Consider the following 21,751-nt stretch of genomic DNA (forward strand, 5'->3'; position numbering starts at 1 on the left):
CAGCAGGGGTCTCGAACCCGCGGGCTCAGGCAATCCACTCACCTCAGCCTCCCAAAGGCGCGGGATTACAGGCTGAGCCACCAAGCCTGGCTTAACTGTGTATTTTAGGTATAAAGTTAAGTGACTTTCCCTTCTTGCTTGCTAATTACTTTTCACATAATGTAAAATATATTTATCCAGTCTTTTAGGCAATCATATATGAATATTGTTCCCTATTGCCTGACCTCGTTTCATTTTATTTACCAAGATTATGTTAAAAGAGATAGACTTTTAGTTGTGCACACATTTTCATTCTTATTCTTTGGTTTGTTAATTTTTGGTTTAATTATATAATTTCTGTTATTGTAGGCAATTTCAGCTCATTTATGCAGAAGGAAATTTTTGAGCAGCCAGAGTCTGTTGTGAACACAATGAGAGGAAGAGTCAACTTTGATGACTTTACTGGTAATTACATACGAATTATTTTATTATTTCAAAGTTTCATTTGGGAGATGCCATTTATAACCATTGTCATTTATAGCTTTGTAGAACAACTTTAGCTGCCAGCCATCAGTGGAGCCCAGCCATCTTTTAAAAAATTTTTTAGTGTATTATTTCAATTATGAAGTATCTGGAACAGTCACATTTATAGAGACAGAAATTAGAGTAATGTTTACCAGGAACCATTCATGCCTGTAATCCCAGCCTATTGAGAGGCTGAGACAGGAGAAATTTTTTTTTTTTTTTAAAGTGATAAGGTCTCATGAAATTGCCCAGGCTGGTCTCCAATCCATGGGCTCAGGCAGTTCTCTCACCTCAACCTCCCAAAGTGCTGGAATTATAGGCGTGAGCTACCATGCCGGGCCTAGGAGGAGCTTTTGAGACTAGGAGTTCAAGGCTGCAGTGAGCTATGATTGCACCAGTATATTCCAGCCTGGGCAGCAGAGCAAGATTCTGTCTCTAAAAAATAAAAACAAAATAAAAACAAAAGTTAATCAGGGCCTGGGGGGAGCAGGGGGAGGAGAAATAGGAAATACTTGTCTAAAAGGTACAGATTTTCATTTTGGGATGATGAAAAAATTCTAGAGATGGATAGTGCTGATGGTTGCACAATAATGTGAATGCATATAATGCCACTGAATGTACATTTAAAAATAGTTAGGCTGGGCTCAGTGTCTCAGCCTGTAATCCTAGCACTTTGGGAGGCTGTGATGAGTGGATTGCCTAAGCCCATGGATTTGAGACCAGCCTGGGCAACTTGGCGAGACCTCGTCTCTCCAATGAATTAAAAATTAGCTGGATGTAGTAACACGCACCTGCAGTTCTGGCTACTTGGAAGGCTGAGGCAGAAGGTTCTCCAGAGCCCAGCAGGCTGACGGTGGGGTAGCCGTGAGCGTGCCACTGCACTCCAGCCTGGGCAATGAAGTGAGACTCAAACTGAAAAAGAAAAAAAAAATAGTTAAAAGGATAAATTTTATGTACTGGGCACCTGTTGTATATCAGGGACTGTCCGGGGCATTCTAAGAATTATGAGACCTGGTCCCCTTGCTGGGAAGCTTATGTGTTTCTGCACAGCCTAGGTTTTCTCTCTTTATAAATAAGTACAAATATAAACTTCCTCAGAGGTCTTTCAGGTATTTTCCTGATGCCTTATGGATAACCTGTACACTCTTGCATTTTTTATGTAGAGGTGAGAATATAACACTAGTCTTATTTTTGGAAATTCTCTGTACATCTTGTGTAACAAGAGTTTGAGATCGTCTGTCTGTGGTCAGATGTCCATAAACTATTTATTGCTAAATTAGGTTTTTGGAGTACTACTCTTTCATTATGACCCATTTAACAAACAAGCTTTGGGCTAAGTGTCTTAGTGGGATTTGTTTTTTGAAAAATACTAAGTGCTATGCAAAACCTTTTATTCTTGAATCTGTGTGTCAAATGTACAATATTTAGTGTGTTCTCCCTTGTGTCATGTCCTGCTAACTGATAGATAATTATTTCTCTGAATAAATGCTGTCTTTGTATTGTTTTCTGCTTTGAGAAGCAGGAGACTCTTTCTCAGGAGAGATTTGTTGAAGGCTGAATTATAAATTGAATATTTACTATGTACAATGCTCCATACTGTGTTAGGAATTATAGAAAAGTTGTCTCTGATATAGTCTTGTCCTCGAGGTTCTTATGATCTAGAAGGGGGGATGAATAAATAGCTTTTCTTTTTTCTTTTTTTGTGTTGGAGTCTCACTCTGTCACCCAGACTGGAGTGCAGTGGCATGCTCCCGGCCACTGCAGCCTCGACCCACTGGGCGCCGGTGATCCTTCCGCCTCAGCCTTCTGAGTAGCCGGAATTACAGGCATGCGCTACTATGCCCGGCTGATTTTTTTGATTTATTGTAGAGATGAGGTCTCGCCAAGTTGCCCAGGCGGGTCTTGAACCCGCGAGCTCAGGCAATCCACTCACCTCAGCCTCCCAAAGCGCGGGATTACAGGCTGAGCCACCGAGCCTGGCTAATAAATAACTATTTAAAGGAAGGTAGAAATATGATAAATGACATCAGAAACACATTTTAATGTGGAAATGCCTAAAGTTTAATGTTGAACTTAGAGCAAGTAGAGAATGAATCAGTGGGATGGGACTGGTGCCAGGGCATACTTCATGAATGTGGTATGGGTTTTGAAGGATTTGGAAGATTCAGATAGGTGAAGGTCAGATGGGAACATTTCCATTGGCTAGAGTAGCATTTGCTAAGAAGAAAGTGGGAAAATCATCAGAAATGTGTTTATGGAATAAATGTAGTTTAGTTTGTCTGCCAATACTAGTACTTGAAGAGGAGTACAATGAAATAAGTTTAGGAAAGAAGATGAGAGAAACTCTTTCAGAGGGCCTTGGATACATTCTAATGTGAGGGTGTGGTGGGGGGGGTCATTCCTTATATAGAAATTACAGAGCTATTGAAGATTTAGGAGCCCGGGGAATCATAGTTGTGCTTTACTGAGAGAACTGGGTAATAATCTCCAGTGTGTATTGGAGGAGGAGTTAGGCTGAGATGCAGTTAAATAGGATGTTGTTCTGTCCAGGGTGTAGCTATAGGAGAGGAAGGTGGAGACCAAGAGAGAAACAGGAGTAGTGTCAACTAGGAATTATATCTACCTGTGTGGACAGACAGGATTGTTGAAGATGGTTGAGCTGGAAGAAATGGGAGAGTAGCAGTAAATGCCATTTATGGAAATAAGATTACAAAAGATTTGCTTTATAAGGGGAGAGAATGAGACAAACTTTTGAGAAGTTTATGGTTTTAAAAAGTACTTTATATAATGTGCATAAAAGTTCTATAATATTAACAGAATAGTCATTTTTTTTTTGGTTTTTTTGGTGTTAGCATCAAGAAATTGAGCCTCATTGTCAGTTTGCTAAAGGTCACATTACTAATCATTTGTGGATCCATACTAGTCACCATGTGCTCATTGTTCCAAGTACTCTCCATCCCTGCCCATGTTCACCAGGCTTTCTTGCTGTCGTCTGTAATGGCCTACCTTATGACGATTAGGCTTCTCTCAAAAGCATCATCAGTTCAGGACTACCTCAGATTCCTCTCAGCCACCAGGAATTTCTAGGACTAATTTTAAGGAAACACTATGGTCAGCCAATCTCACCTTCTTACCTTCATGTCATTCTTGGTAATTACTGCAATACAAGTTTTTCTGATAGTCTGTCTGCTTTTATACTGAGTTGTTTCCAAACTGATTTGCCTTTGCTTGGCCCTGATCTAATCTCTCACTGTTGTTTTCTTTCTTCCCAAACCTTTGCAGTGCATGCCAAGGTCTGTGGAAAACCCTGTAGGCAGAGATATACAAACAGGCTTTAGTCTATTGCATGAACAGTGAGAAGGCCAGTCTGGCTGGTATAGTCTTGATACGAGGGGACGTGCTAGGGATTAGGTCAGAGTTAAGCAGAAAACAGTCTACTGTATAGTATTTGGATTTTTTTTTTGAGTCAGGGTCTACTTTGTCGCCCAGGCTTGAGTGCAGTGACACGATCACAGCTCATTGCAGCCTTGACCTCCTGGGCTCAGGCGATCCTTCTGCCTCAGCTTCCCAAGTAGCTAGAACTACGGTTACCCGCCACTACGTGTAGAGAGAAGGTCTCACTATGTTGCCGAAGCTGGTCTTGAACTCCTGGGCTTAAGCAATCTTCCTGCCTCGGCCTCCCAAAGTGCTGAGATTACAGGCATGAGCCATTATGCCCAGCAGGGAGCTGGGATTTGATTCTAAGTTATTTCAGAAGCCAATAATACTTCTTGTTGTTTTGTTTTGTTTTACAGTTTGCTGGTTATTAAAAATAGAGAAATATACCCTCTCTCACTATTGAAATTCAAAAAGGGGAACATAAAATTATTTTAAAAGATTAAAAAAGTAAAACATATACCTTGGTTTTAGAGTGAAATTAATTAATGTAGAAAAGAGAATGGGGAGGTAGAGCAGGGACAGAGCAGACAGACAAAGGATGGTTCAGAGAGAGCAGCTGTGAGGCCCACGAGGAGGTCTGGGTCTTTCTCCTCAGCCACAGGGGAACTGTTTGAGTCTAGAACTCTGGTAGCCTCTCAGTGCCTTGACCTGTATTCACTTGGTGGGTGCTCCAGGAATTTTAGTTGACTAACTGAATGAATGTCAAATGAGAATTTCTCACAGATAGAAAACTGGCCTGTGTAGAAGGGTCTATAGATAAGACACATGTAGAAGACCACATAAATAACCATAGAGGCTGAAAAAGAAAAAGAAGACAGACTTCATTGGAGGAGTCCAAGATCAGGTTTATTTTTTTAAAGTATCACTTTTAAAAAATGCTTCTGTCTACGTGTGCAGAGCAGACTCTAGGAAGTGGAGAATAGTCAGGATAATGAAGTTTTTGTCCAGGGAAAGATGTTGGTGTAGGATGATAGACCATGATAGAGCTGTGTTTTGAGGAGGAGGTGGGTGTGGGTAGTAATGATCAAGGATGTCCTGACATATTGACTGGAGCAGTTAAGGGAATGGTAATGGCAAGGGCAAGTGGGTTTATATTTCCTACATAGCACTGTCTGGCACTGGAGAGGAGATTTTTTTTTTGTCCAGGTAGGTTTATTGAGATATAATTAGATATGATTATATCTTAGTATATCATTGAGTTTTGACAACCTCTACAACGTACTCATGATCCTAACCTCTGCAAAGTTAAGATGAAGAATAGCTCCATTGCTGGGCGTGTTGGCTCATGCCTATTATCCCAGCACTTTGGGAGGCCAAGGTGGGAGGATTGCTTGAGCCCAGGAAACTGAGACCAGCCTGGGCAACATAGTGAGAACTCATCTCTACAAAAAGTTCTTAAAAAATTAGCTGGGCATGGTGGCACATGCCTTTAGTTTATGCCACTTGGGAGGGTGAGGCAGAAGAATTGCCTGAGCCCAGGAGGTCAAGGCTGCAGTGAGCCATGATCATGCTACTGCACTCCAGCCTGGGCAGCAGGCTGAAACCCCAACTCAGAAAAGAAAAAAGAGAAAGAAGAAGAAGAATTCCATCACTCCAAAAATTTCCTTTTGCCTCTTTGTTACTCCTCCCTTAGCTCCAGCTTTTGGCATGCACTGATCTGTTATCTGTGTCCCAGATAATAGTTTTATCTTCAAGGTAACTTTTAATTTAAAGGGAGGAATGTAAAGATGACTTAAGAAGGTAGACTATAATAAATCATGTAATTTGTGAGCATGTAGGGGAGTGAGCACAGTTAGTTACAAGTGGGCGGCAGTTAAGTTGTGACTTAATTTTCAAAAGTACAGAGACGTATGTTTCCTAAGAGGAGCATGAATTCTTTAAAATGGCAGTGTTATTTCTCATATTGGCAGTGTACACTCATAAAAAGCGATTGCCTGTTTCATATGGTTCTTTCTTAAATAATCATATACACAAACTTTTATTTCAGTGAATTTGGGTGGTTTGAAGGACCACATTAAGGAGATCCAGAGGTGTCGGCGTTTGATTCTTATTGCTTGTGGAACAAGTTACCATGCTGGTGTAGCAGTAAGTGCTTCATAAAATTTTAATTATATTATATTGGATATTAGGGGATATCTGCAGACCAGTAGTACCTCTAGTAACATACCATTTAAAACTACCCTTTGTTAAACCATGTTATCTTTTCATGTTTGTAATGACAAAAATCAAAAAAGATAGGAGGAGAGATCTTAATAGCTGCTTGAAATTATTTATCAGTGGAAGACCTGTGATAGAAAGGTTCTTAGATATGTAGGTAGACCATGTGTAACTGACTTCATGAAAGGCGGGGATGGGCAGAATTTTTTGTGCCATCCTAGACTTGCATCCTAGGGTGTGTGTCTACTTGTATACGAGCAGTCAATGGATTTTTCTTAGCATTGTTCACTTGCCCTAGACAGATGACTAGAAACATGTGTGAATCTCAACATGATTTTACTTAATGGGCAAATTTCTATAAAATATTTTTTTGTCAGACTTTGTTCTTTAGATTGTTATTTTGGGAGCTGAAATTCTGTGTCAAGGATGTATATTGGTTGTTAGTGCAGAAGCATAGGAATATGATGATCTTTTAGTCCAGTAAATCAGATCCATATGTAGTTTCCCTACAAAGCGACAGTTTATGTGCTGCTGATGTCAACTCTCACAAGTACAGAAAACCCTTATAAATTCAGTTTCTGCCTTTAGGATTGATTCCCAAAGTTCATGACATAGTAATTTTTTATTTGCTGAGGCATGAATATTTGTAGGGAGCCAGTCTTTTAACTAGTGAGTGAAACTGTCTGGTCATCAACCCTTAAATCTCAGCACACTTTGCTCTTCTCTAAAGCTACAACCTATCCCCTACCAAAAAAATTATTTTTACATGGGCCTAAAAGGAAAGTCTATGCAATATTGAAATGATTTTTTTGAGCATGGAAAGAATAATGAAATAAAGACGTTATTGTGAATTAAAGAAGGGATGGGCTAATTGAGGAGTGGCTTAGCTCTATTACTGAATGAGCCCTCTATTCAAACATAAAAATCTTAAAGGGAACCAAATAGAACAAAACAATTCTGTTTAAATTTGTTGGCAAGCAGAGGTTAAAGATCTATGAAGTAAGGTCACTTGTAAGTTCTTTATTGCTGGGAAAGAAGAATGTAGAGTTGAATGAGAGTTGGGCAGGGCTGCTTGCCTGAAGCAATTGGTGAAAGGCTGTCAGGATAGGTGATTTCCAGAATTAGTATTAAAGCAACACTAAATGGAATTGGTGAAAGGCTGTCAGGATAGGTGATTTCCAGAATTAGTATTAAAGCAACACTAAATGTGTGTATTGGACCAGCCTAAAGTTTTTGCTGCCTAAAAGTTTTTCTGTTGTTTCAAATTTTCTGATGTTTAGAGTAAAAGAAATTTAATTAGATTGGAAATTTAGTAAAATGAATGTTAAAGTGAAGCACAATACTCCCTACTTCAAGATCCTCTCCCCACCCCATACTACAAAGTTGAAAAATAGTGAGCCCTCTTAAATAGGATTTCAAAATGTTTTTTATGTGTGGATGTGTTTGCTTCTGTATTAAGAATGTATGCATTAATAGTGTTTTAAGAGACTTACACTGGCTGGGCAGGTGACTGATGTCTATAATCCCAACACTTTGGGAGACGGAGGTGAGAGGATTGCCAGAGCCCAGGAATTTGAGACCAACCTGGGCAACTTGGCGAGACCTCATCTGTACAATAAAATAAAAAAACTAGTTGGATGTGGTGGCATGTTCCTGTAGTTCCAGCTATTTGGAAGGCTGAAGCAGAAGATCATCTGAGCCCAGCAGGTCGACACTGGGGTGGCCATGAGAGTGCCACTGCACTCTAGCCTGGGCAATAGAGTGAGACCCCAACTCTAAAGAGAGAGAAAGAGAGAGAGACTCTTACTAAAATGTTAGCAGTGCCTATCTCTTAGGTGGTAGCATTTTGATTATTTTCATTTTTATACTTTAATCTGTATTGTTGGTATTTCCTAACATTGTACGTGTATCATTTTTATAATCAGAAAAAATAAAAACTATACATGAGTCTAAAGAAGTCTAGTGAAGAAAGTATTTGAAGGAATGTTTATGACCAAGTCATCTTTTCCTTCAGACACGTCAAGTTCTTGAGGAGTTGACTGAGTTGCCTGTGATGGTAGAACTGGCTAGTGACTTCCTGGATAGAAACACACCAGTTTTCCGAGATGATGTTTGCTTTTTCCTTAGTCAATCCGGTATGTTAATTTTAAGGGCTCCGAGGGAAGGAAAGTCATTCTTTCTAGTAACTAATGTATCTTGGCATAAACTCATATTTAAAGATAAATCGAGGCCAGGTGTGGTGGCTCATGCCTATAATCCTAGCACTTTAGGAGGTGGAGGTGAGAGGATTGCCTGAGTCTGGGGGTTTGAGACCAGCCTGGGCAACTTGGCACGACCTTGTCTCTACAATAAATAAAAAATTAGCTGGGTGTGGTGGCATGCACCTATACTTCCAGCTACTTAGAAGGGTGAGATGGAAGGATCACCTGAGCCCAACAGGTCGAGGCTGCGATGGCCGTGAGTAGCATGGCACTGCATTCCAGCCTGCATAACAGAGGGAGACTCTGACTCAAAAAAAGATAAATTGGTATTGCAGATGACTTGACCAATACAGATTTCTTTTAATAGTACCTAATTCCTTGAATTATGAATTTGTAATTTCCTTGAATCTATGAATTGTGAAAATTTTAAAACCTTTAAAAAGCTAAAAAAACTGAATTTTCAGACAGAAGTAAAAGAGATCCTAAAAAGCCTGTTACTAAAAGTTTTATAAGTTTATTATTTTAAGTGCATGTTTTAGATTTCATTGAAAACAAATGATATTGTTGAAAGCGTGGTCAGTTTGTTTTTGCGTCTAAGAAATAGCATAAGCTAAAACTGCTCTGTGTGTTACTTTTGTTATACTTTTTTCACAGGTGAGACAGCAGATACCCTGATGGGTCTTCGGTACTGTAAGGAAAGAGGAGCTTTAACTGTGGGGATCACAAATACAGTTGGCAGTTCTATATCCAGGGAGACAGATTGTGGAGTTCACATTAATGCTGGTCCTGAGATTGGTGTGGCCAGTACAAAGGTAAATTCTTGACTTATTTCTCTGGTGAGTATTTAATTACAGAGTCTTGGTGAAACAGACTAGTTTGTAGACCACTTTTTGTGTTGTTTTTTATTTGTTGGCTGTCATAGAACTTACATACGATTACTCATTGTAATTATTGTAATTACTTAAGGGCGAAGAATAAATAAAAGATTTGTCTTCCCCTCCTTCCTCTCAGTCTTTTTTTTTTTTTTTCTGCGTTGGAGTTTCACTCTGTTGCCTAGGCTGGAGTGCAGCGGCATGCTCACGACTACCACAGCCTCAGCCTGGCCCTTTCAGTCATAAGAGTTTAAAAGGGACAAATGGCCAGGCTCGGTGGCTCAGCCTGTAATCCCACGCCTTTGGGAGGCTGAGGTGAGTGGATTGCCTGAGCCCGCGGGTTCGAGACCTGCCGGGGCAGGCGAGACCTCATCTCTACAATAAATCAAAAAATTAGCCGGGCATGGTAGCGCGTGCCTGTAGTTCCAGCTACACGGAAGGCTGAGGCAGAAGGATTGCCGGAGCCCAGCAGGTCGAGGCTGCGATGGCCGGAAGCGGCCACTGCACTCCAGTCTGGGCGACAGTGAGACTCCAACTCAAAAACAAACAAACAAACAAAAAGGGACAAATGATTGTAGCCTAAGTCCTCTTTGAAAAGGTCTCTGCTAGCTATATCTATTCATTACTTCTCCTCCTGTCAGGCACAGTGGGATACATAGTAACATCCCCTTCTTTTATAATGTATAATCAGGAATTAGAAAAGTAACAAATTAGAAGGATCCAGTTTAATTCTAATGTTTGAAATTGTATTTACTTAATCATGGCTTCTAATAAATATATCAAAATATACACACTATCTTTGAAAGTTTTTAAGGAGGAGTGCACTTTTGGTATAAAATTTGACAAATAAATTGGCAATTAAATATTTTTTAAAAATGAGTATTATATGACATTGTGTTTCTTTTTAGATACTATTCTGTGGAGGTTTAGAAGTTCTTTCATTTTATTTTTTAAAGATCTATCAAGACTACATTGCTCTTTGAAATTGGGAGATGCATACATTTAGTAATAGTAATATAAATAGGAATCTTAGAAAGTTGTATAAATGCAAAAGATGTTATTCCCTCCACGAGTGTATTACTTTTTATGATTTCAAATTTTCATTTTCTCATTATCTGTTTTCCTGCTTTAGTCTAATATTTCTTGCTGATTATTTAATATGTTTAGGTATGATGGATTTGGGCCTGTGAAAGATGATGATGTTAATGTGTATGTACATAACCATGTTTGAATTTTTTTCTTGTAAAGAATCTCATGAGTTTTTTGTGGGAAATTTGTGATTCTTATATAAAAACTCTTGAGTGAAGTTTTTATTTCTTGGGTATTTGGATATTGCTAATATTATAATTTACAGATAGAGGAAACTCAAATTTTTTCCATATGGTCATTAAAATATGTAAGGTGTTTGTGCTCAGGTTTCCATCTTGTGGCTGAATAAAGAACCAAGCTACCCTTAGCAGCAGCTTATGGATTTTTCAAAACAGTATCCAGACAAGCATCTTTGATCAGGGAATTGGAATCCCAGGGCCCCTTTATTCATAACATATTGTATAGCAAGGGCTTCAACATAGTGTATGTGGGATATGAAATCATTCAACTGAATGAACGCTATTGATTTTCCCTTTTATAAAGTCTTTCTGGAACTGTGAGCTGCTAAGGGAAATACTGTTTTATTTTATTTTTTTAAATTTCTGATTGTTTTGCTTATAAAAACTTTAATTTTCCTCAACATTTTATTATGATTTTCAAACATACAGCAGAGTTTAAAAATTTTTACATTAGCACCCACATATCTGCCCTCTAGATTCTACCATTAACCTTTTTTCTGCATTTTTATTGAGGAATAATTTTCATAGTATAACATTCACCATTTTTTTTTTTTTTTGAGTTGGAGTCTCTGTGTCGCCTAGGCTGGAGGGCAGTGGCATGTTCCTGGCCACTGCAGCCTTAACCAGCTGGGCTCAGGCGATCCTTCCACCTCAGCCTTCCAAGTACCTGGAACTACAGGCATATGCCACCACACCCAGCTAATTTTTATTTTTATTTTCTTTTATTGTAGAGATGAGATCTTGCCAAGTTGCCTGGAGTGGTCTCGAATCCACAGGCTCAGGCAATCCAAAACATTCACCAATTTTAAGTGTACAGTTTTAGTGAATTTATTTGGCTGTGCATCTATCACCACAGTCCAGTTTTAGAAGAGTTCTATCAACTGACATATTCCTTTGTGTCTCTTACCAGTCATTCCTCACACCTACCCTTCAGCCTTATCTCAACAGCTATTGTTTTTTCTTGCAGTATTAAGTCATTTTCCAGAAATTTCTTATAAATGGAATTGTATAGTACATGTCTTTTGTGTCTGACTTCTTTCATTTAGTGTGACGTTTTTGTTATTTGTATTCATTTTGCAAGTCCTTTTTATTTTTTTGATTTGTAGTCTCACTCTGTTGCCCAGGCCAGAGTAGAGTGGCACACTCACAGCCACCCCAGTGTCTACCTGCTGGGCTCTGGCAATCCTTCTGCCTCAGCCTTCCAAGTAGCCAGAACTACAGGTGTGTGCTACCACGCCCGGCTAATTTTTTATTATCGTAGAGACGAGGTCTCACCAAGTTACCTGGTTTGGTCTCGAACCTGTGGGCTCAGGCAATCTACTCGCCTCGGCCTCCCAAAGTGCTGCGATTACAGACTGAGCCACTGAGTCCGGCCCTTTTTTTAAAAAAATCTTTTTATTTGGAAATAGTTTTAAATCTATAGGAAGTTGTAAAATAGCACAGAGATGTTCCATGTACTTGTTACCCAGTTTTCCCCAATGGTTACATCTTGGTAAAATAAAAGTAAGCATCTTTTTATAGTACATACTTGATTTTTAAAATGACTCTCAAAAAATTTAGTAAGTGTGGCAGTTTAGTGTTACTTGCATTTTTCTTGGGTTCTAAAGTAATTTGTTGTCTTCACCTGTCTTAAACATCCTGGACTTGGAGTTTCTTAAAATAAGTTTTGGATTATTTAGTCATAGACCATTTTGAATAGTAAATATAAGTTTTCATGTTAGTGAATAGCCAAAGAAGCTGATCATTGATTCTGATCCCTGGACTCGGTGATGGAGCTAGAAGAAGAATTTTATGATCTTGCTTATAAATTCTCAACTTTGGCCGGGTTCGGTGGCTCAGCCTGTAATCCCAGCACTTTGGGAGGCCGAGGTGAGAGGATTGCCTGAGCCCATGGGTTTGAGACCCACCCGGGCAACTTGGCAAGACCTTGTCTCTACAATAAATCAAAAATTAGCCGGGCGTGGTAGTGCGTGCCTATAGTTCTGGCTACTTGGAATGCTGAGGCAGAAGGATTGCAGGAGCCCAGCAGGTAGAGGCTGTGGTGGCCGGGAGCATGCCATTACCCTCCAGCCTGGATGACAGAGTGAGACTCCAACTGAAAAAGACAGAAAGCAGCCAGTAATAGTGAAAAACAAATGAACAAGCTGCAAAACAAAGTTTCAGGACCTTCCCAGTGGGTCTCAGTTTCTCTTTTGGAACCTTCCTAAGATTTTATCTGTATTCTTGTGATGCAGAAACAAAAAGGTGGCTTTAGAATTTTTAAACATATTTCACTGCTAGCAGTGAGTTAGTGTTGGCTCTAAATGAAATTTATTTGCTATTCCTGTTCTAGAAATTCTTTTTTTTTCAGAGATAGACTCTCACCCTGTCACTCAGACAGGAGTGCAGTGGTGTGAACACCCCTCACTGCATCCTCGAACTCCTGAGCTGAAGCAACCCTCCCCACCTCAGCTTTTCAAGTAGCTGGGACTCCAGGCACGAACCAACACAACTGACTGATTAAAAAATGTTTTTGTGCATCTAGGGGTCTTACAAACTCCTGACCTCAAATGATTCTCCTGCCTCAGCCTCCCAAAGTGCTGGGATTACAGGCATGAGCCACCATGCCTGTCCTCTATCCAATTTAATAAGAAAAAATAAGTAAAATAATGAGAAAGAATGAAACAAAATTCTTTATATTTGCATTTATGATTAACTTACCTGTAGTGTTTAAGAATATCAACTAGAAAATTTGTTAAGATGAATAATAATTTAATACATATTTTATTTTATTTTTTTTGAGTTGGAGTCTCACTCTATTACCTATGGGGGGCCAGCCCCCCAAAGAGATTTAGAGGGTCCCTGGAAGGTGGGGCAGCGTCGGCGATTATTCTAGAGAAATAAGGAGAAGGAAAGAGACTGGACTCTGTCTAGTGCAGAAGCCGATTCTGTAGTAGGGATAGATAGTAAAAGAAAGAAAGATGGAGGGATAGATATAAAGAGGAAGAAAGAGAGAGAACGAAAGTGGACAACTGTTCAGTGAAATGAGCAGAGCCGTTTATTGGGACCAACCGTGAGTCTTTTATCCCAAATTTTCACATGTTAAATCACAAGACTTTCACGTGAACACAAGGCCAGGTGGATGAGGCACATCCCCCCCCCACCCACCAGGTGTTTTCTTAAGCATGAGAAAGGACAATCCCAATAAAATCACAAGACTATTACATGAACACAAAGCCAGGTGGATGAGGGCGTCCCCCACCCACCAGGTGTTTTCCCAAGCATGAGGAAGGACAATCCCAAAATTATCTTACTGTTCCTCATGCTTGGTTTATATTCCTCAAAAGCAATATAACAATTCTAACATCATAAAGTCCTAATAATCAATAACTTCTAAAACTTATACATACCCAACACCTAATGATTGACTAAAATCCTAATACCTTTCTATTCTGTGTTAACTTTACTTGTACTATAAAAAACTCTTAATTATAGCTCAAACCAGTTCCTAAAGAATGTGGCCCAGTCCAAAGATCACGCTGGGCCATTTCCAGGAACAATTGATTATGATCTCTTAACAAAATGGCTGTTTTAGAATCCTATGTATCATCTTAATTTTTATAAAAGTTTCAAATTCCTAATTCTAGTATATAAAGCTGATCATCAACAATAAAGCTTCTAAAATAAAACCCAAATACAAACTGTAATTGTACTAAAGCCAAAATCACAATTAGTAGAAAGTGGGAACAATGAAATTTCTAAAGTTAGCTGTATTCTTATAAAACCTTAAAGTATCATGTTTGATCATGCTTGGACTAACATAATTCCCTGACGTAGCATGACCTATTCTAAAATACTTTCTATGAATAAAATAAATTCAGTTTCTATATAAGTAGAAAAAACCTACACTAATTGTAACTAAAGAACCGGTTTAAAAGAATGCAGCCCAACCCAAAGTGGATGCTGGGCCCTTAGGAATGTGGCCCAGTCCAAAGTTCGTGCTGGGCCATTTCTGGTAACCCTAGATAATCATCTAAAGCTGGAAACAGCTCTCTAAATGTATATGCTAATTCTACAAATATACTTTTAAATCTTATAAAGAAGCTTGTATCGTGTATAAAAGGCTCCCAAATGTGACCTGAATTTGATTATATCTAATACCTAAGCCGAAACCACAGTTTTATGGGAAACAGTAACAATGGGTTTCTAGAGTGAGCCATGCCTGTCACAGTCACAGAGCCTTCAACTTAGATCAGCAGAGTTCCTTTAGGTACTTGCGCTGCATGTTAAAAGGAGGAGGAAAATGGAGTCTACGGCTCCCGAACACATCCTAGCGGTCTTGGGGTCCACAACCCTTCCTGATCCCTAATGCTCAGTGGGCCTCATTGGCCGGCTCCCAACAATTACCCAGACTGGAGTGCAGTGGCCGCTCCCAACCGCTGCACCTTGACCTGCTGGGCTCCGACGATCCTTCCGCCTCAGCCTTCCAAGTAGCTGGAACTACAGGCGCGCGCTACCATGCCCGGCTAATGTTTTGATTTATTGTAGAAATGAGGTCTTGCGAAGTTGCCCAGGTGGGTCTCGAACCTGCGGCCTCAGGCAATCCACTCACCTCCGCCTCCCAAAGCGCGGGATTACAGGCTGAGCCACCGAGCCTGGCTTTAATACATATTTTAAATAAGACATTTACAGGAAATCTTTTTAAGTGGAAAATAATTACTTAAAAAGATATGGGGGGTCGGGCTCAGTTGCTCAGCCTGTAATCCCAGTACTTTGGGAACCCGAGGTGACTGGATTGCCTGAGCCTCTGGGTTCAAGACCAGCCCAGGCAACTTGGTGAGATCTTGTCTCTACAATAAATAAAAAAATCAGCCAGTTGTGGTAGCGCGCACCTATAGTTCTGGCTACTTAGAAGGTTGAGGCTGCAGTGGCTGTGAGTGTGTCACTGCACTCCAGCCTGGGCGATAGAATGAGACTTCAACTTAAAAAAACAAACAAACAAACATTTGGGTTGTGTATTAGAGGAGAATTTTATTTTCAATAACTGTAAAAGAATATGTAAAAATAACATTACAAAGAAGAAGTAAGATACTCCATAAATATATGTTGAATAGATGAAAACTGTATAACTTTATAGACTTAAGTTTCTACCACAAAATGATGAAAATACCATATTTTCGGATGGGAAGATTGTTTTGTAAAGAAATGACATATCTGTGGGATGAAATTAGTAGTCCTGCAGCTTGCACCAAAATTAACTTTTGACAGACTGAAAAGGAAAATGTAAAAAAATGACATTGAAAGCAATAGCACCAAGACAGTTTATTGATTGATTGATTTATGCCCCATATGATCTGCAGGAAAGAACTTAGAAAATTTAATAATACTTATGTTTAGATATAGAAGGACTGTCTGAGCTTAAAGTACTACATAAAAGTTAAAAAGTAAATTCTGTGTCAATCAACACGAATATAAAAGATAAACCCAAACAGAAAAAATTTGAAACATAATAGTAAAGGCCTTCTTAAGACCAATTGGAAAAAAAAACAAAAACAAAACGTCAAGTTAAAAAACAGGTGAAGAACAGCAAAGTTAATTATTCAGAAGAGCAAACATAGATGGCTAACAAACTTAGTTTGAAAAAAAACTTAGTTATTTTGGATTTAAGATATGTATGGTAAAGTAGTAGTGAGTGTCCATTGCCCAGCAGCCAAAATGGTAGAAGTTTGTTAAGGTAATTCTCAATATTTCTCAGAATGTGGCAAAATAGGCACTCCTCACATTCACATCCAGTTAGTAAGAATGAAAATAGTTTTGGCAGTAGGCCTCCAAGTTTTAAAATATTTACAATTCTGCAGCCTAGGAAAATAAATGCCTTCTATTTTATTTTTTAGATACCTTGCTTTGTTGCCCAGGCTAGTCTTGAACTCCTAACCTCAAGCAAAGTCGCACCTCAGCCTCTCTAGTAGCTGGTATTACAGGTGCAAACCATCTCATCTGGCAATAAATATCTTAGTATGTTTTGAACCTATGGATCAGGCATTATGTTGAATGCTTTACATTTTTCTCATTTAATTCTCAGGGTAATCTTGCATCCTGTGCCTTTAGCAGATGGGGCATCTGAGGCTTAAAGAGATGAAAACTGTTCAAGGTTGTCACACACCACTAAAAAGAGAGCTCTGTCTTGGGAACGTACATGTACTGTTAATTAGGAGTACAAGCAAGTTATAAAATTGTATCTGCTGATAATTAATTTTCTTAACAGGCAATAGGAAAGATGAAAAATTAAAGAGCAATTTAAAAAAATTCAACAATATAAGTACAGTATATGAAGGAGACTCCTTTAAACCCTTGCTTTTCAACTTACACCAAAAACTAAATTTGGTTAGACACTTGCAGATTTACTCTCAGTTCACCTTCCTTTGGCTTGTTTCTTTTCTTTCCTTTCTCATGGAATTTCATAAGCATCCAATGAGTTTCAAGTTGTTTTGCTTTTGTATCTGAGAAATAATGGTTAGGTCATTTGTTCAAGATCCAGGAAAGGAGAATAGTGATGGATTTCCCAAGTACTGGTTCAGTTTACTATTACTAATGTTTTTTTAAAAAGATTGGTTTTATACTGTAAAACCAATGGAAATTTTGTTTATTTTAATCTTTTTTTCCCCTCTATGGGCAAAGGTGATATCCTCATCTTTTTTAAAATTAAAAGTTTACAGTTCTTAAGATACAACTGCAGCTAATTATCCTGCTTTTTTGTGGTGTTTCAGGCTTACACCAGCCAGTTTGTGTCCCTAGTGATGTTCGCCCTTATGATGTGTGATGACAGGATCTCCATGCAAGAGAGACGCAAAGAAATCATGCTTGGATTGAAACGGCTGCCTGGTACAAAGATTTTACATATTATACTTTCATTGTCTAAGGGAATGGGCTGTGGGTGAAATTCTCTTCTTGTTCTGGAAACTGGCTTGTAGCTATTTAGTCAATAAGATCTTTCTACTTTTGATCCTATGTATTATGTTTTGCTCCTTCTGGTATTACAGAAGAATAGAATATTGGTTGTTGGGTGGTTTCTACCAATATGTTATTGTTAACTATTTGTTCAGTTTATTGTCCTTTTTCATAGATTTTGCTAATATTACTTCTTAACAGATTTGATTAAGGAAGTACTAAGCATTGATGATGAAATTCAGAAACTGGCAACAGAACTTTATCATCAGAAATCAGTCCTGATAATGGGACGAGGCTATCATTATGCTACCTGTCTTGAAGGGGCTTTGGTAAGTTCTTTCAGTTATGATTAATTTCAGTCTGTTGGGCTACAGATCTGGCACATAGTTATACTTCTAAATGGAGTGACTGAAATAGGTAGATCTTTAAAAAGTGCCTCTGTGTTTATTTTATGCATTGTGCTTTGTTTACCTTGAGAAAGTACAACTGAGAATTTAATTCAAAAGTGAAACCCATTTTAGTATAATAATGGGTTTAGCAAGTAATTTGGGTTAATTTGTGGTCCAAGTATGAATAAGGATTAGGTTCTTTAGACAAGAAATTTATTATTTTTATTTTATTTTATTTTTAAACTTTATTTTAAAGATGTGGGGTACAGTTCAGGATTAGGTACATAAGTGGTCATCATACAAGTGAATTTTGGACCTCCCTTTGGTCCGCACTTTGCCTGGTTTGGGATCAGATACCCTTATTGATGTTTTGGGTCTCCCCCTCCCTCTCCACCTGGCAGTGTTCCACTACTGCCAATCCTGTTCTTATTGTATTATGATAAATGTTCAGGATCCACTTGTGAGTGAAAATGTGATACTTGGTTCTTAGTTTCTGTAATAGATCACTGAGTATGATAGACTGTAAATCCATCCAAGTTGTTGTCAAGTCCTTAATTTTTTCCTTCTTTATGACTGTGTAATATTCCCTTGTGTATATATACACATTTTTTTTTTTTTTTTTTTTTACCAAGTCCACTTTTGATGGGCAACATAGTTGGTTCCATGTTTTTGCTATTGTGAATAGTACTACAATAAACATGCATACACAGGTATCTTTTTTGTAGAATGATTTGAGTTTCTCTGGTTATTTTCTTAGATGGGGGATTGCCGGGTCATATTGAAGGTCGATTTTTAGATCTTTTAGAAATCACTGTACTGTTTGCCACAGAGGTACTAATTTACACTCCCACCAGCGGTGTAGAAGGGTTCCTTTTCCCCGCATTCTCTCTAGCATCTGTTGTTTGTGAGTTATTAATAATGGTCATCCTGACTGAAGTCAGATGGTATATCTGTTGTTTTAATTTTTTTTTTTTTTTTTTTGAGTTGGAGTCTCTCCTTTGCCCTGGCACACTCATGGCCACCACAGCCTCAACCTTCTGGGTTCCAGCAATCCTTCCGCCTCAGCCTTCCAAGTAGCCGGAACTACAGACGTGCTACCACGCCCAGCTATTTTTGATTTTTTATTGCAGAGATGAGATCTTGCCAGGTAGCTCAGACTGGTCTCGAACCCACGGGCTCAAACAATCCACTCGCCTCGGCCTCCCAAAGTACTGGGATTACAGGCTGAGCCACCGAGCCCGGCTGATTTGCATTTCTTTGATCATAAGTGAGCTGAGCATTTTTCATGTATTTGTTGGCTGCTTGTATGTCTTCTTTTGAGAAGTGTCTATTCATATCTTTTACCCACTTTTTAATAGGGTTGTTTTTTTTTCCTTTCAACATGTTTGACTTCCTTATAGATCTTAGGTGTTAGGCCTTTGTCAGATATGCAGTTGGCAAATATTTGTTCCCATCCTATGGGCTGCCTACCTACTCTGATGGTTTCTTTTGTTTTGCAGAAGCTTTTCAGCTTGGTGAAGTCCCACTTGTCTGTCTTATTTCTTTGGGCATGGGCTTTTGAGATTTTGGTCAGGAATTGGTTACCTAGTTGCCTATTCCAATTTCCGTAAAGATGTCACCAGCGTTTTCTAAAATTCTTTTTTTTTTCATTTGAGTTGGAGTCTCACTCAGTCACCCAGATTGTAGTGCAGTGGCCGCTCCTGGCCACAGCATCCTCGACCTGCTGGGCTCCGGCAATCCTTCTACCTCAGCCTTCCAAGTAGCTGGAACTACAGGCGCGTGCTACCACACCCGGCAAATATTTTTTTTTTTTAATTTATTGTAGAGATGAGGTCTCACCAAGTTGCCCAGGTGGGTCTCGAACCCGCAGGCTCAGGCAATTCACTCACCTTGGCTTCCCAAAGTGCAGAATTACACGCTGAGCCACTGAGCCCGGCTTCTAAGATTCTTATAGTTATAGTTTGAAGTTTTACATTTAGGTCTTTGATCCATTTAGAGTTGATTTTTGTGTATGGTGATAGGTAGGGAGTCCCGTTTCATTCTTCTGCATGCAGTCCGTCAGCCAGTTTTCTCAGCACCATTTACTGAATAGGTAGATTCTCCTTTCCCCAGTGATTGTTGATGGAGGCTTTGTCGAAGATGAGTTGATTGAGAAATTGAGATTTTGGTTCTGGAATCTCAGTCCTGTTCCTTTGGTCTGTATGTCTGTTCTTGTACCAATACCAGGCTGTTTTGATTATTGTAGCCTTAAATAAAGTTTAAAGTCTGGAAGTGTGATGCCTCCTGCTTTGTTTCTTTTGCTGAGGATTGTTTTGGGTATTCGTGGTCACTTATGTTTCATATGAATTTCTGTATTGTTGTTTCCAAGTCTGAGAAGGATGTTGGTAATTTAATGGGTATTGCATTGAATCTGTAGATTGCCTTGGGTAGAATGGACACCTTTTTTTTTTCTTGAGTTGGAGTCTCACTCTGTTGCACAGTCTGGAGTGCAGTGGCACGCTGACTGCCACCCTGACATTGACCTGCTAGACTCTAGCAAGCCTTCCTCCTCAGCCTTCCAAATAGCTGGAACTACAAGTGCGTGCTACCACGCCCGGCTAATTTCTTGATTTATTATAAAGATGAGGTCTCACCCTGGTGCCCAGGATGGTCTCAAACCCACAGGCTCAGGCAGTCCTCTTGCTTCGGCCTCCCAAAGTGCTAGGATTACAGACTTGAGCCACCGCACTTGGCCGGATGGACATCTTAACAATATTGATTGTTCCAGTCCATGAACATGGACTATTTTTCCATTTGTTTGTGTCTTTGATTTCTTTGAGTACTGTTTTGTAGTTTTTGTTGTAAAAATCTTGCACTTCCCTGGTTAGGACAATGCTGAGGTATTTCTTTTTGTGTGTGTGGCTATTGTGAATAGGATTGTGTTTTTTATTTTGTTCTGTCTGTTTGTTGTTGGTGTATAAGAATGTGATTTGTCTTTTGCGTATTTATTTTGTACCCTGAGATTTTGCCAAAGTCCTTTATGAGTGCAAAAAGGTTTTTGACAGATTCTATTTGAGTTTTCAAGGTATGAGATCATGTAATCAGCAAAGAGAAGTAGCTTAACTTCCTCTTTTCCGATTTGGATACCCCTGATTTCCTTCTCTTGTCTTATTGCTCTAGCTAGGATGTCCAACACTATGTTAAACAGGAGGGGTAAGAGTGGATAACATTATCTTGTTCTGGTTTTCAGGGGAAATGCTTCCAATTTCTGTCCATTCAGCAGTATGTTGGCTGTGGGTTTATCATACAGGGCTCTTCCTCTTTTGAGTTATCATCCCTCTATGCCAAGGTGTTCAAGGGTTTTTGTCAAGAAGAGATGCTAGATTTTGTTGAAAGCTTTTTCTGCATCTATGATGTAATCATATGGTTCTTGCTTTTACATTTGTTGGTATATTTATTTACATTTATGATCTCGTAGATATTGAACCAGCCCTCCACCCCAGGGGTGAAGCCCACTTGGTCATGGTGGAGAATTTTGGAGATGTGTTTTTGGATCCAACTTGCTGAAATCTTGTGAGAATTTTTGCAACCTTGTAAATCAGGGATATTGGCCTGTAGTTCTGGTTTTTTTTTTTTTATTGGTTCTTTAACTGGTTTGGGTATCAGTATAATGCTAGCTTCATAAAATGATTTGGGGAGAATACCATTTTTCTCAATTGCCTGGAATACTTTCAATAGGATTGATGTCAGCTCCTCCTTGTATGTTTTGTAGAATTCCACTGGAAAGCCAGTCCGGGGGGTTATTTTTGTAGGTAGGTTTCTTATGACAGAGTCAATTTCCTTGGTTTTTTTAAGTCTATTTATGATCTCAGTTTCTTGTTGTTTCAACCTTGGGAGGTTGTGTAATGTCAGAAAGTCCTCTATTTTATTTAGATTTTTGTGTTTGTTTCCATACA

General features: G+C 39.1%; 1 protein-coding gene across 2 annotated transcripts in view; it reads left to right on the top strand.

The window, feature by feature from the left end:
- Positions 1-21,751, top strand: part of GFPT1 (glutamine--fructose-6-phosphate transaminase 1) — a 64,219-nt gene that overhangs the window by 35,256 nt on the left and 7,212 nt on the right. For both annotated transcript variants that reach the window (XM_021713251.1, XM_021713252.1), the window contains 6 exons: positions 349-444; positions 5,930-6,027; positions 8,114-8,234; positions 8,955-9,112; positions 17,247-17,361; positions 17,629-17,756. In XM_021713251.1, coding sequence (XP_021568926.1) covers positions 349-444; positions 5,930-6,027; positions 8,114-8,234; positions 8,955-9,112; positions 17,247-17,361; positions 17,629-17,756 — 716 coding nt within the window. The remainder of the gene's footprint in view (positions 1-348; positions 445-5,929; positions 6,028-8,113; positions 8,235-8,954; positions 9,113-17,246; positions 17,362-17,628; positions 17,757-21,751) is intronic.

Source organism: Carlito syrichta, unplaced genomic scaffold, assembly GCF_000164805.1.
Source record: "Carlito syrichta isolate Samal-C Ts95f unplaced genomic scaffold, Tarsius_syrichta-2.0.1 Scaffold304375, whole genome shotgun sequence".
NCBI classification, from domain to species: domain Eukaryota; kingdom Metazoa; phylum Chordata; class Mammalia; order Primates; family Tarsiidae; genus Carlito; species Carlito syrichta.